At 35.3% G+C, this 13653-nt stretch overlaps 1 protein-coding gene across 3 annotated transcripts in view; it reads left to right on the forward strand.

The window, feature by feature from the left end:
* Nucleotides 1–13653, forward strand: part of LOC134529083 (WD repeat-containing protein 35) — a 136092-nt gene that overhangs the window by 12769 nt on the left and 109670 nt on the right. The window contains exons 2-5 of one of the 3 annotated variants that reach the window (XM_063362791.1): nt 1536–1647; nt 6412–6504; nt 7144–7310; nt 11762–11864. In XM_063362791.1, coding sequence (XP_063218861.1) covers nt 1536–1647; nt 6412–6504; nt 7144–7310; nt 11762–11864 — 475 coding nt within the window. Of the gene's footprint in view, nt 1–1535; nt 1648–4280; nt 4341–6411; nt 6505–7143; nt 7311–11761; nt 11865–13653 lie in introns of all 3 variants that reach the window. The other 2 variants (XM_063362792.1, XM_063362793.1) reach the window with 2 other exon arrangements.

Raw genomic sequence — 13653 nt, forward strand, 5'->3', positions numbered from 1 at the left:
TCAAATTTTGTTTGTATAATTTATGAAAGTGTTTTTTTAGATTTTAAAGTTAGTAATTAGTTTTTTTGAGTACCAGTATGGGTATTTTTTTGGAGAATTTTTATTGGATATAAGTATATAATCATTTATTTAGTGATTAATTAGATCGGTTAAGTAATCAACCATTAGATCTATATTTTTGAGATTATAAAAATCAGACGAGTTGTGATCCTTGATGGCATTATAAAGACCTAAATATTCACCCTTTTTATATTTTCTATGGGAACAGTTAGTTGAATTATCATTGCTTACAATATCAAGTTTGATGTGGACAAACAAAGATGGATAAAACACATCTTTTTTCACTAGAAGATTGGTGGCTTTATTTAGAGAGCATAGGTATAAAATATTATTTGAGGGTTGAACAAAGTTGTATTGAAAGAGACCTGTAGTAGAAGTGAAATTAAGTAAGGCTTGAGCTTTGGTTTTTATATTTGTATGAGGAATATTAGAAGTTAGCTTATTCACCCAGTCAACGCCTCGAATATTAGTCTCGTTTTATAAGAATATCATCCTGATTATTTGCAAATATGCCGGTTAAATTCTCATAGTAGGATTTGTAGATTAAGGGTGGTGTTTGAGATGGCATATAAATGTTCTCCAGTATTAAAAATTTTGAGAGTGCAATTTTTATTTTAACCCAGACTGTTTCAATACCTTGATAGTCATAACTATTTAAAGGTAGAGCTGATAAATATATATAATATTTTAATACATTAAAAGATTACATTCTTGTAATCCAAATTGAGTTTTGATTAAATATGCTCTTTTTGTTGCATTTTGGTGTTTGTGGTGTATAAACTTGTATTTCGATGTTATTTCAATTTTATCACAATTCACCATATAATCTTATCCCTATCAGTAGGACATAATAACCTATTAGTATTTACATGGGTGAATTAGATTAGTCTGCTATCAACCTGCAGGCGGTGAATCCCTGGGACTCCCCTGAAAGTCTACTCTACAAGATGTTACGTATTCCATAACTCACGTGGGTTTATTGGGCAACATGCCTGCTTTACTTGAAGCATTGCAGACTAACATAGTCCACAGGTTCATTGCTGGAGATATGGCCAGCGTAATGAAACAGCAAAACACGGTTTTACATACTGATATGGTATTGTAATCCACAGCGGCGAGTACTGCCAAGTTTATATTTTGAGAGTTATTTTTTACCAGTGTAGCAGTCAGTATGTATCATGTGAGTTCATGCATCTCTGATTGGCCTTGGAGACAATGACTATGTGTAACAGTAACATTTAATACTATCTGTGTAATAGTTTCAGCATTTGAACCGAGGAATCACCACATAGAAAATAATTTGTCTCAAACACTATATTGTGTTCTTGTTTCTTATCACATATTATTTGTTCTTGCACTCCCTGTTGGAGTGACTCAACAATATCCACCCAAATAATCACAAAATGGAAATGTGGAGTTATAAACTCAAAAAACCTAGTTTTTTTAACTTGTATCATTTAAATTTTTTTTTTCAGATTGCCATTCCTAACAATATAAGATTGAATTGCTTAGCATGGAGCAAAGACCATGGCTTCATTGCTTGCGGTGGAGATGATGGACTATTGAAAGTTCTCAAACTTGATTCAGGTTTGTAATAAATTAATTTTTTTTTTGTAATGAAAGTGATGTGACTCGGTTATTGTCATTTTTTTTGTTTAATGTTTCTTGAAACACAATTGGCCTTCATTAAATTGTTGAGTGAAAATGTGTAAATAAAAGCATTAAAATTTAATTTAATGTTTTGCTTTTGAAAAATAAAACTTATAATGAATGTCATCCAGAACAAGCCTAGTTTATTTTTAACATGAGATAATTTACATAATGTCAGTTGCTATTATTGTGATTTCCCTATAAGTTTTCCAAGCCAGATTCCAAAGAGTGTTAAGGCTATAGTAGGAAAGTGGCTAGATGTCTGTCTGGTGGCCAAGCATGGTTCATTTACTCGTCACTGCTGTAGTGACAATACGTCACTGGTGTGACAGCTGCGTGGAAATGCGAGCACAGATCACATCATTACCTCTTCCATCATTGAAAAGTCACCGTGCCTACGACAGCTTGGAATTCCGTAATATATGCATAGGTTGGTACTGGATCCACACGGACATGTTGAATTTATTTGTGTTCACTGTTTCTGACCTGTAGGAAACGACCCCCGGAACGCTTTTTTAACGCCAGCATGTTGCCATTCTTGGGGTCTTGTGATCAGGGGCGAGATCTCTCGCCACCCATCTTGCCGACACCTTCCTATATCCCAACAAGTTGTGTGTGTAACATCAGACACATTTAGGTGCCTGTTAGTTAACACCATTTCCTGTACTCTGTTGATGTTTGTTGGTGTTCTTCATCTTCCACACACTGCTTTCTTTCACTGAATATTGGACAAGAGCGCCTAACCATTTGACGGGACATGACACCATCTCCATTGATGCTCCGTTGGCGTCGATGAACATCTGAAACATCATTCCCCCACACCCATTCCTAGTGCAAGACGGCACGCACTTCCATTTGTGATCCCGTTTCCAGCACACGTCTGTCTGCCATGCTGGTGTGCACTCGACAGCTCGGGCATGACCAGGGCCACCGAGAGGGGGGGGGGGGGGGGGCAAAAGGGGCAAATGCCCAGGGGCCCGGTAGCCTTAGGGGCCCGGGCGCCCGGCTGGGAAGTGGAAAATAAATGGCTGAAAAAACATTTTCCCCCTGCTATTAAAACATCTTGTACTATATATATATATATATATATATATATATATATATATATATATATATATATATATATATATATATATATAAAAAAATATATATAAATATATATAAAATTGTTTTGTGTGTTCCTAAAACTACAGTCGATAACCAATAATCTAACCGAGCAGAAGGTAGGTACTTGTAACATTCAGTTCACACCAAAATACTTGCGTAGTAGCAGAAATGAGATCTTTAAAGGGACGTCGGAACAGGGGGGGCAGCATGGGCGAGTCGCCCCCGTGCTGTTATGCATGGGGGGGGGGGGGGTGAGACTAGCATTTCGCCCCCTCCTTTTCCCAGAATAAATGTTTGGTCGTAGTAGTATTTTTCTCAACCAGTAGTTACAAACGTTGCATTGGTGATCACATTGATTAGAAAATCAAATTTATGATTGTCAATATACTGTAAAATGATTGTAAATTCCTAGATGGTATTTTATTTAAATTGTAGCTACTACATCTACTGTCAGAGTAGTATTTAATACATACTACGTCATCAAATTCTTGGAATGGTATATTTAATATTTTGGTTCGGAAACTCATTAAATAGCACAATTTTGCATCTAAAATTCCAAATTTTTCCGGGGGAGGGTCCCCCGACCCCCCACTCTATAACTGAGGTAAGTGTGATACATCTGTTCGTCCCCTCACTAATGAAAACTTTCCGACGTCCCTGGAACGTTATAAATAATTAATATGTATTACAAATTTTTCAATATAATCAACGTGGTTCAGTGTGTTTGATGTTTGCGAAGTAATAAAATTATTACTTTACATTATTTTAATAATATTTTCATTCAGAATAAATTATTATACTTATGTATTTTAAACACTCATATAATAATGCAATTTATGATTACCATTTAGGATTTTTTTTGTTTTTTTAGCAATATACACATCAAAATTAATTATTATATGTATTTTGATGGGATTAACAATGTAAAAGTGCACTGAGATAATACATGCAAATGCTCTCTCTTTTTTTTTGCGTAACTAGGAAATCGTTATGTATGTTCAAATGAAGGATGCAATTTTACGATACCATATATATTTATGGTATAGGCCTACGTAGTAGTGGTATGCAAAAAAAAAAGGAAGGGGGCCTACTTCCCCAGCTGCCCAGGGGCCCACAAATTCTCTCAGCGGCCCTGGGCATGACCATCATTTGCGTATCTTCATTCTTCGACACACCGTGCCTACACCATTACACCATTGCTCCTCAGTTCTTGCTCCCCCCTCGTGAGTTCAGGAAAGATTGTCTTGTGTTATGGCTAAATGTTTTCTCTTTTTGTGATATCACTCCCTGTGGAAGTAACGAAACTTATCTTTTGAACGTCCCTTGTTTATGTTTATCTAGTAAGTGTAAATTGCTAAATGTTTTAGGTCTAAGATTACATGGCAAAGAATTTTAAAGTCATGAAATGACTGTGATACACTTTCCAAGGTATGTAACGCTTTGTTATGGTTTCACCCTGGTAGGCAAAACCCAAACACGAGCAGTAGCTCGGAGGTACGAGATAGGAGGATTTCATAAAGTGTGTAAGTAAAAGGAAAGAATAAATTAATTGAACTAGTTGAAGCACATTAAAATGCCATAAACAAGTGGGAGGAGAGGCTAGAAGACTTGTTGAGCCATGTGATGATTGAAGCCAAACTTTGTATTGGCACTTGGACTGAACATGCGAGATTCATTGTTAGAGGCACGCCATCTTTAAAGTCCTTGACAAGCAGCTTCGAAAGATGGATCAGCCGACCCTACCTCTAGATCTCCCCATTCCAGCAGTTACATCAGGTGTCCTCGCCCAAATTGCAAGCTGTTTGCTGTGTTGTACCTATCAACACCTTAGTTGTCTGTCCTGAATTCGTTGTGCCTCTTTTGTCATCATGCAAATCGTAACAAATCTGTTATGTTATAATAAATTTTTTCTTGGTAATTATATTATTTTTTAATTTATCAGTGAAAACGTAGTTTTGTTATGTAGGCATTTATTAATTAAAAATTATGATATTTATAATATATAATTTAAGTTCAAATGTTCATGTCCTATTTCAGTAACATTTATTACACAAAATGTTATATTATAGATTGGCACTTAATAGCTATGCTGATGTTAACACCTGTTTCAACAGAGTGTTGCTATGGCTGGAGTCTCAATTATTTGGCGGATTCATTGGATAGCAATGTAGACTGTAAACTCATGTACATCTACTTCACATTGATGATAGGACTACAGTGTTCTCAACACAGGTTTGATGACACTGGGCCAGTTATAAACAATGAGAAGTTATACACTCATGTGTAACAACACGCCAAAGATGTGACCTTGTTATTGACTAACAAGCATTCTAAAGAGGAATTATTATGTATAGGCAATTTGTCTCTTAGCCTGAAGTAAAATTAATCCGTGGATCTACTGTGGGGAACAAACCTCTTGCTAGAACAACATGGATACATTCAAAAAGTACTTTTATTAGTTTCTGAAACAAGACAAATATGATATTAATAAGAAGTTTTGTACTATATAACTCTCTGTATAATGGTGTAATTTTTTTATTCCTTTTCTTGAAGGAATTTAGTATACTTTTTGTTTAGATTGCAGGCTTTCGTGGCCATTGTCTGATAAACTATCTTGGCTTTTGAGGTTGAATCAGGTCACAGTTTCTGCACTGATTCTAAACTCTGAAGATGCCTGCTACAGTGCAGAATAAAGCATTGATACCCATGCCACTGTGACACAACTCTACTTCGAAAGCCAAGATGGTTTATCCTTTTTGTGATTTAAAAAAAAAGGTGGGTTGTCTGTAAAGTCGTTTTACGGACGATAATTTTACGTGGTAACGTCATAAGAAAACATTGGTAAAAATTGCATACTTTTTAATTTTCAAATATTATTTACAGTTTTTGCAAATTTAATTTTAATAATTTGTTTGAATATGATCACGAACAATTAGTTCAAAGCCCGCCTTAACCTGTTTGATATTATAGAAGATTTTCTCGCACGGTGGTTGGCCGGTTCTTGCACGCTCGGCTCAGGTGGAACATGACAATGAGTCATGCTTTTTCGTGCGTGCAGCCGGCGTTCATTGATTTATAAGACGTTATCAAGTCAAAAGCTTTACAGTGAGTTGGAAAAATCTATGAATAAAATTTTTATTGTTTAAAAGTTGCAAAATTTATTTTATTATGAAAATAAAACTAAAGTTTGCAGAATTTTTGCATGTGAAACATAACGCAATGTACTTTTAGTTTCTTACATCATGATATTACAGTTGAAGAACATTAATAGTTGTGTTGTTATAAATAATGAACGTAGCTTGTGCGTAGGAGTAGTACATGAAATATGTGAAGTTAATTTTGGAATTTTTTTTGCTCAACCTTACTACAAATATACTGAAATTCCAGAGCTTTGGAAGTCAGTAGACAGCTTATATAATTTAAATTCAAGTTTTAGGCACTCTTAGCTTTATTAAAGGCCTTGTAAACCTAAACAATAAATTTTTAGGCCATGTGTGTGTGTGTGTGTGTGTGTGTGTGTGTGTGTGTGTGTATATATATATATATATATATATATATATATATGAATTAGATTAGACAAATTAATATTTGCAGCACAAACCAGAGATTGCTATGATGCATGGAACACCTGTTATCTGATGTGGAAGGTACCGTGGTTATCAGTGATGATGTCACACTGCCCAACTGGTAAGCATTGTGGAGCCGAGCTTGTAAGTGTTGTTACAGTGCACTGACACTCTTACGTTCCCTGTTTAGTTGTTTGACTTTTATTAAATCTTGTGAATTTTTGTTCAAGTTAATGTCAAGTTTGTTTTGCAGCAGATGACACGTGACTAAATGGATGAATGAATATTGACATAAGTTGACTTTGAGGTGGTTAGGAATGGATCAGGGAGGAAGTTATAAAATGGAGCAACAATTGAATGCATTGGTTGAGGAAACATGTATAGTACCTCAAAAAAAACCTTTGGCTCAAAGCCTCAAAGCAACGTCCACCTCATTTCCCACTAGAAAATCATCTGGGTTCAATTCCTGCCTTGGTAGGACGCAAGTGAAAAAGACAAAAAAAAACATGTAAAACAAGTAATGGATCTAAGCATTAACTTATGTGATTCATAATTTTTTGCACACAACATTTTTTTCTTTTCGATACATGTTATAGTTTAGATGTATATATAACTCATGACATCCATTTGCAAGCTGGTCTGTAACGTCACTGTACATTGGCAGCTTTTATGGTCTTTTACAGGATTTGTAAATTAAGACTTTTTTTTTTAACAATTTTCCAAATAAAATTGTTTGAAAAGAACTGTACTTGTTTCGCAGGCAAAGACACCAAGATGAAGGGTCTAGCTGCACCATCAAATCTCTCTATGAATCAAACATTGGAAGGACACAGTGGTCAGATTCAGGTTATAACGTGGAACGAGAACTATCAGAAGTTGACCACAAGTGATCAGTATGGTCTGATTATAGTCTGGATGTTGTATAAGGTAGTTTGTTTAAAAAAATGTTTTTTTTTTTTTTTTGGAGAAATAAATATAAGCCTATTTAGGAAATATTATTGGGAGATTTCAAGATTATTTTAAAATTTTAGGAAGAATAATGACAAGGAAATTTAAACTAGATATGCCTTGATTTAAGGTTTTGGTCCAAGAAATATTATTCTCATGTAGATTATTTCTCTTGCCATGCCACTGTAACTGGTCAAACCAGCCTCACTCATATCATGATTTAATTCACACTTGTGTTGCTTACAAGCACCAGCAGTCTCAGTTGAACACAGTGTTATTTATTTCACTCCCTTTTTGTAAATCTGACTCTAAGTTTAAACATATCAATTTTTCAAACCATTACAAAATTTGATTTGTATCATTGAAATAATTAATATTGCTCTCATAGAGACTGGAATACTCATGCTGTTAATAAAAAGTGTAAAATATGTAACTGTATACTTTGATCCTTCATACAGTGATGTTTAAAAATGTTCCATAGTTGAATTTAAATTGTATAGAAAGATTTGAACCAGTATTTCATTTATTGAGTTAAATATTTTTCAGCTGTTCAAAATTTGGTTATTTTAAATTCTAGATTCTCTCATTTTTAAAGATGTTGCTATTGTGATTATTTTTTCTACACTGATGATAACTTTTCTTTTAGTGATAAAACATATTTAATTTTGTGTTGTAGTTTTTAATTAAAAATCATCGCTGGATTCAATGATATAGTTAAAGTTGAAATGTGTTCAGAAAGTAAGTACCATTCCTAAAAAGGCCATTAAACCAATGCAATTGTTGCTCTGGGCATGTGCACTGTTATTGATTGTTACTTAGCTCTTCACAGATGTCAGCCTTAATTTTGAATTTTTGGAGCTGAAAATGCTCCTGGAAAAAAAAAATGCTGGCTTTGTAGGTCTAATGATCAGATCTATGAAGTTTGTGGCCAAGTGTGGACCAGTCTCCCACAAAGACTTTTTAGTATGAAATAAAAATAAACTGGTAACTTTTAATGAGAAAAAGCTTCTTTTGTCTGAAATTCAGAATGAGATTATAGAGTCACATCTTATCCAAGATCTTAACTTGAAACTGAAGAGATTACACCACAGTTGTCACCGTGTTCATATTTACTCAGACAAAATATGCGAGACATTAACTCCCAGGAAGTACAGTAAACTCTCGATTATCCGTGTTAATTGGGACCTTCCGATGCCCGGATAATTGAATGCCCATAAAAAAAACCCGGATAATCCGTTTCACCACTTAAAAATGGTGTATTTACTGGCAAAAGAGTGTCTCTTCAGTAGAATTCTATGAGTACAAGCAAAGGCTTTGTATACCGTGTCCCAGCTCATTGGACCGTAAACAATACTGGCACTGTGTTGCCGCCATCCTTCTCCTGTCCCCTTTATTGCTACGGGATGGTGAGTGGCGGCAGTCCCAACTCAGCATCTCCCTCCGCCCTTTTAACGACCTATTAACCGGGGTCACTACAAAATAAGTGTCTGAACCACAGCACAATATTATACACCTTTTTACCACCTTCCAGCTATTGCATTTTATTTTTTTAACCTTGCGCGGCAAGATATTGTTTCTTGTTAATTCCGCCTATTAAAATTAGGGTGCACTTTACAGTCATAACTACGAGTATGGGATACTACGAGACCTTCGAAGTTACGAGAGTTTTGAAATGCACCGTCAGTTTGACTACGTAAATAGTAATCCTAAACTAATCTGGTTATTACGCTTCCTTGTTGGCTCTTTCGTAAGAAAGAGTGATTTAAATGGCATCTTCAAACAAGGAAAAATACTGTTAGTTGGAAGCAAAAAAAGGTTCACGCAGTAAACAAAGGCTCCAAAGCGAGAGAGGGCCGTGGCTATGCTGGCGCCGAGGCTGTCGAGAAAGAATGAAGGCTGTTGCTGGGTGGGGGTGTGGGGGGAGGAAGGGGTGTCTGGTGGCGAACATGCTCCCTTTCTCTCTCTCGCTGGGCGGTTTCAAGAAGCCCTCCCCCTCCCATTGTGTTACTGGCTGCTTCGGCCGGTAGAGGGTAAATTCCTAAATCATAAATCACCCCCCTCTCCATCCCTCCACCCCCCCTCCCCCACAATGTGTGTACGTGTGTACGAGAGCCCTGTTCCTTTTGTGCGTGTGTGAGACCTCGTTTCGTGCGTGCGTGGCAAAAAAAAAAAAAAAAACACAAGCACTCTTCTTGTGTAGTTTTACAGGTTTTAATGATGCAATATTCCAATAGGTAAAGGAGGTAGAGGGACCTTTTTTTTTTTTTTTTTTTAGCGTGGTGGGGCGCTGTGAAAAGAACGCTTGAAAAGAAAATGAAAAAAAAAGGGGGGGGGGGGGGGAGGAGTTGAGCCGGAAGCAACAGTCAAGGCATTCCTTTTTGGTTTAAAGTGTGACAAATTGACGGGTGAGGCGACGGGGGAACGAGGGTCTGAAGGGTCAGGTAAATAGCTTTCTTACGCAGCAGTAAAAAAAAAAAGCGCAGCTCAGTCACGGTGTAGCTACACCCGTCATTTTTTTTTACAACTTCATAAAAAAATCAAGCACGATAACCCGAAAACCGGATAATCGAGGCCCGGATAATCGAGAGTTTACTGTATTCACGAAAATTGTGAACAACCTTAAACAAGAAAGTAAATTGACTGTTTTGTCTGTGAAAATGACATCCAAAAATCCAAAACCATGAAAAACAAAGGTTTCTATAGTTTCAGGAAAACAAAATTTTTATTGATTTTTGAATTATAGACTAAAACTAAAGTGTTTGAAAATAAAGGCTACACACAAATGGTAAATCTAAAACTGTATTCCACACAATTCCATGCTTTCAGTACTTACTAGGACTAACATAAAATTTTGCCTTTAAGTTCATAAAAACCAGTAAATAAGAACTTGTGTAGTACAAAAAGCCTTTTATAAACAATGGAATATGGCAATATTATGAATTTATTTAAAATCATTTGCAAATACATGAGATATTAGAAGCAAAATAATTTAGGATACTACCATCTTAAGAAATTTTTGTGGCTATGTAATTCTGCACTTTTTCACTCAAACAAACAATGATTGCAAAACAGCATAAGTAGTGTAAATGTCAATTAAACAGTCGACCGAGCTTAACGTAAAATGTTGAACTCTCATTCGGGGAGTTTGAGTATCGGTCTGTCCATCCATCCTGATTTGGGTTGTACACGGTTTCTGGGAATCACCTCAGGTAAGTTCTGGGATGGTTTCTTCCTTTAGGCCATGCCCAATTCCTTCTTCAGTTTCCCTGACTTGCATGGTGTGTGAGCCTCTCTTACGACCTCGCCAACGAGATATAAATAATAAAAAAAAAATAAGTAGCCAATTCTGTGTCAAAATGCACAATGTGGCTCAAGAACTTGGCTAGGGGAATTCAAAATTGAATACAATTTGGGGATGAGAGAGCAACATAGTGGTAAGAAACTGAACAGGTATTCTGGAGGACCCATTTTTGAGTTCCAGTCCAGCGATCCCTGTTTTGATTTTGTGTAATTTTTCAAAATCACCTAGGTAAATGATGAAATAGTTCTTCATAATAAGCCATGATGTAGTCCTTCCCCTCTTACCCTTGATTTATTGCATCTCCATTTCTGATGACTAGAGACCTGCAAAATTTGGGGTTTCGATGGCCTTCAGGATAGACTGCACATACCCATGTACAGTCGGGCAAATAACGCAAGTTCATTGGCTGCCGACTTGTAAGTCGTCTCAGCTTGTTTGTTTGTGATTCGATCCTTCTTTGGTTGAGGGTTTATAACTGGTTGAGATTCGTCCAGATGAACAGTAAGCCAATAGCAAAATTATCTAAGAGGTATATGTGTTTGAATTCTAGCCTATCACTGATTGAATCCGCGAATTTTGCAGGTCTCTACTGATGACTTCTGGGTCATTGACATGTAAAGCTAACTGCAAAAAGAACTGTTTCTCTAGTTTCTTTAAACAGGTACTATGTTTTAAAATGCAGCACACATGTGCACACGTACAACTGATGTGCTCTAGCGACTACTTGAGGAAACTACTTACTTTCTGAACACGTTGCATAGTGAGTGAAAGCAACATTAAAGTTTGAATCATTTGTGCTTATGTTAACAGTGTTAAAGTGAATGATTGCATATTTAGTGGCTATTAATAGTTTAATTTATTATAAATCCAAATGCCAAATTTAACAGAAAAATGATTGCCAGTAAATAGTTTCTAAACAGCTTGTAAGTAGCATATACATTATTTGTAAATATAACTTAAACATTAATGTGTTGTGCGTACAGAAAACTTTCTTTCTGATGCTACATACTACTTTATTTGTATTTAACGAGTACATATTAGAACCATAATGTGTGTAGTAAGCATGATTTTTCTGTGATCTATATGATTTTTTAGGTTTTGAGTGACTAATTACTGCATAATTTTGTAGGGCTCATGGTGTGAAGAAATGATTAATAATCGCAATAAGTCAGTGGTAAAAGGAATGGCCTGGAGTTCGGACGGACAGAAAATTTGTATTGTGTATGAAGATGGTAAGTTAAATTTTATATGGCAACATATTTTGTGCAATGCATCTTACTGAAACTCAATAAAGAGTTTTTGTTTAAATTAAGTAAATAAAACTGTTTCTCAAGTGTATATTTCACATGTGGGAAACATGGCAGACGTTGCTGCAAGTCGGTAGGTTTTCTCTGGGCACTCCCGCTGACCCCACCCGCTTGTTCCCTCAACGCTACATTCTGATCTCATCTCCCCTCAGGGTCTCTAATGACCTCTGGTTTATGCATTATTGACGTGACAACGTCTAATAAATTGATGAACGCCGGCTGCACGCACAAAAAAGTGTCCCATTATGTACATTGTCCCGTTACGCTGTGTCCCGTTATGCTCATTGTATGCTTGGGCTGCATCTATCTCTCTTCCACTCGATTGGAACAACCATCAATTTGACTTTTTCGAGACACATTATACTTGAAACACTCCCATTCGTTTCCTACTTTTTCTATCATCGTCCTATCCTTAACAGAATAACACAGATTGGAAGAAGTTAAATAGCAAACATGTATAAAAGTTATAGTTAAAATAATCTCTTCGTTAAAGTAATAAACATATTTGAATTAATGAGTGCAAATAAAAGTAAATTTATCAATTAAATTGTAGATTTCATTTCACTCCTTCTTTGTATCCATACAAAATAGTGATTATTTAATAATAATGATTCAATTTTATTCATAAAAGTATGCAATAATTTCATCAATGTCTTGTTATGACGTCACGTTAAACTATCGTCCGTAAACCGACTTTCCAGACAACCAATTTTTTTATATTTAAATTATTTTTGTAGGATCAAATTCTCAAATCACATGTTTGGTTACGAATTAATTTAATTGTGTGTCCTGTATTGTAGTTTTTATACTCTAGCCTTTGTAAAAGCAGTGTATTAAATACATAAAATGGAATAATTTTAAAACACTTATTGTATTCCATGATTGGTGTTAGGATAGGTTGCAGGATTTTTCTGTTTCACTACGATGGTAGTGTTATTCTAGTTGAGAATATTTGTGACATTACTGGTTTTGATTTCCAATGAACCTTTTTATACCAACGAGCATTAATTGATTCCTATTTTAAAGAAAATTGAAGAATATTTTTTTATTCAAAATTAATGTTTTTGCAATAGGCACCAAATTTTCTTGGGCTATCAAGTATAATTTTTTTAAAAATTCAAATTGAATTCAATGTTGAAGATCACTTAAATTTTTTGCTACATTAAGAAAATTCCATAGATGCAACACACTGAATAAGAAAATTTGTGGGAAATATTTAGCAAGCTACCCAACTGCTACTACTCATAAGTAAAAAACAAACATTTGTTTAAAAAAAAAAGTGATACATAGTAAGGTTAATTTATTAACTTATGTAGCTACATTTGAAAGGTGCACTCTTTTAAATTATTGCCTGTAACAAAGCATCTATTTGTTAAGATTTGTTTACACAGGTAGTCTTAGTGCAAGGATTGTAATTTGTTAATAGTGCTCAGTACCCTTCAGAAGAGGCATCTGGTTAGGAGAGATAGTGAAGAACATAACTGTAGCGTTTGTTATTATTTACCGGAGACAAAATAAGTGTTGGCTGCAATTCATTTCCATCTGTTCCTATTTTTAGTTTTGCAGAAATGTCCAATATATTGTGTACAAGATACAATTGAGACAATAACTATAATAAGGTCACATAACCAGAAATGTCATTTTGCACAAAATCATTTAATGAATTTAATGCTATCTTGTTAATTCTTGGGTGAAGACATTATAGCAATAAAGA

This window comes from Bacillus rossius, chromosome 2 (genome assembly GCF_032445375.1).
Source record: "Bacillus rossius redtenbacheri isolate Brsri chromosome 2, Brsri_v3, whole genome shotgun sequence".
Classification (NCBI taxonomy): Eukaryota; Metazoa; Arthropoda; class Insecta; order Phasmatodea; family Bacillidae; genus Bacillus; species Bacillus rossius.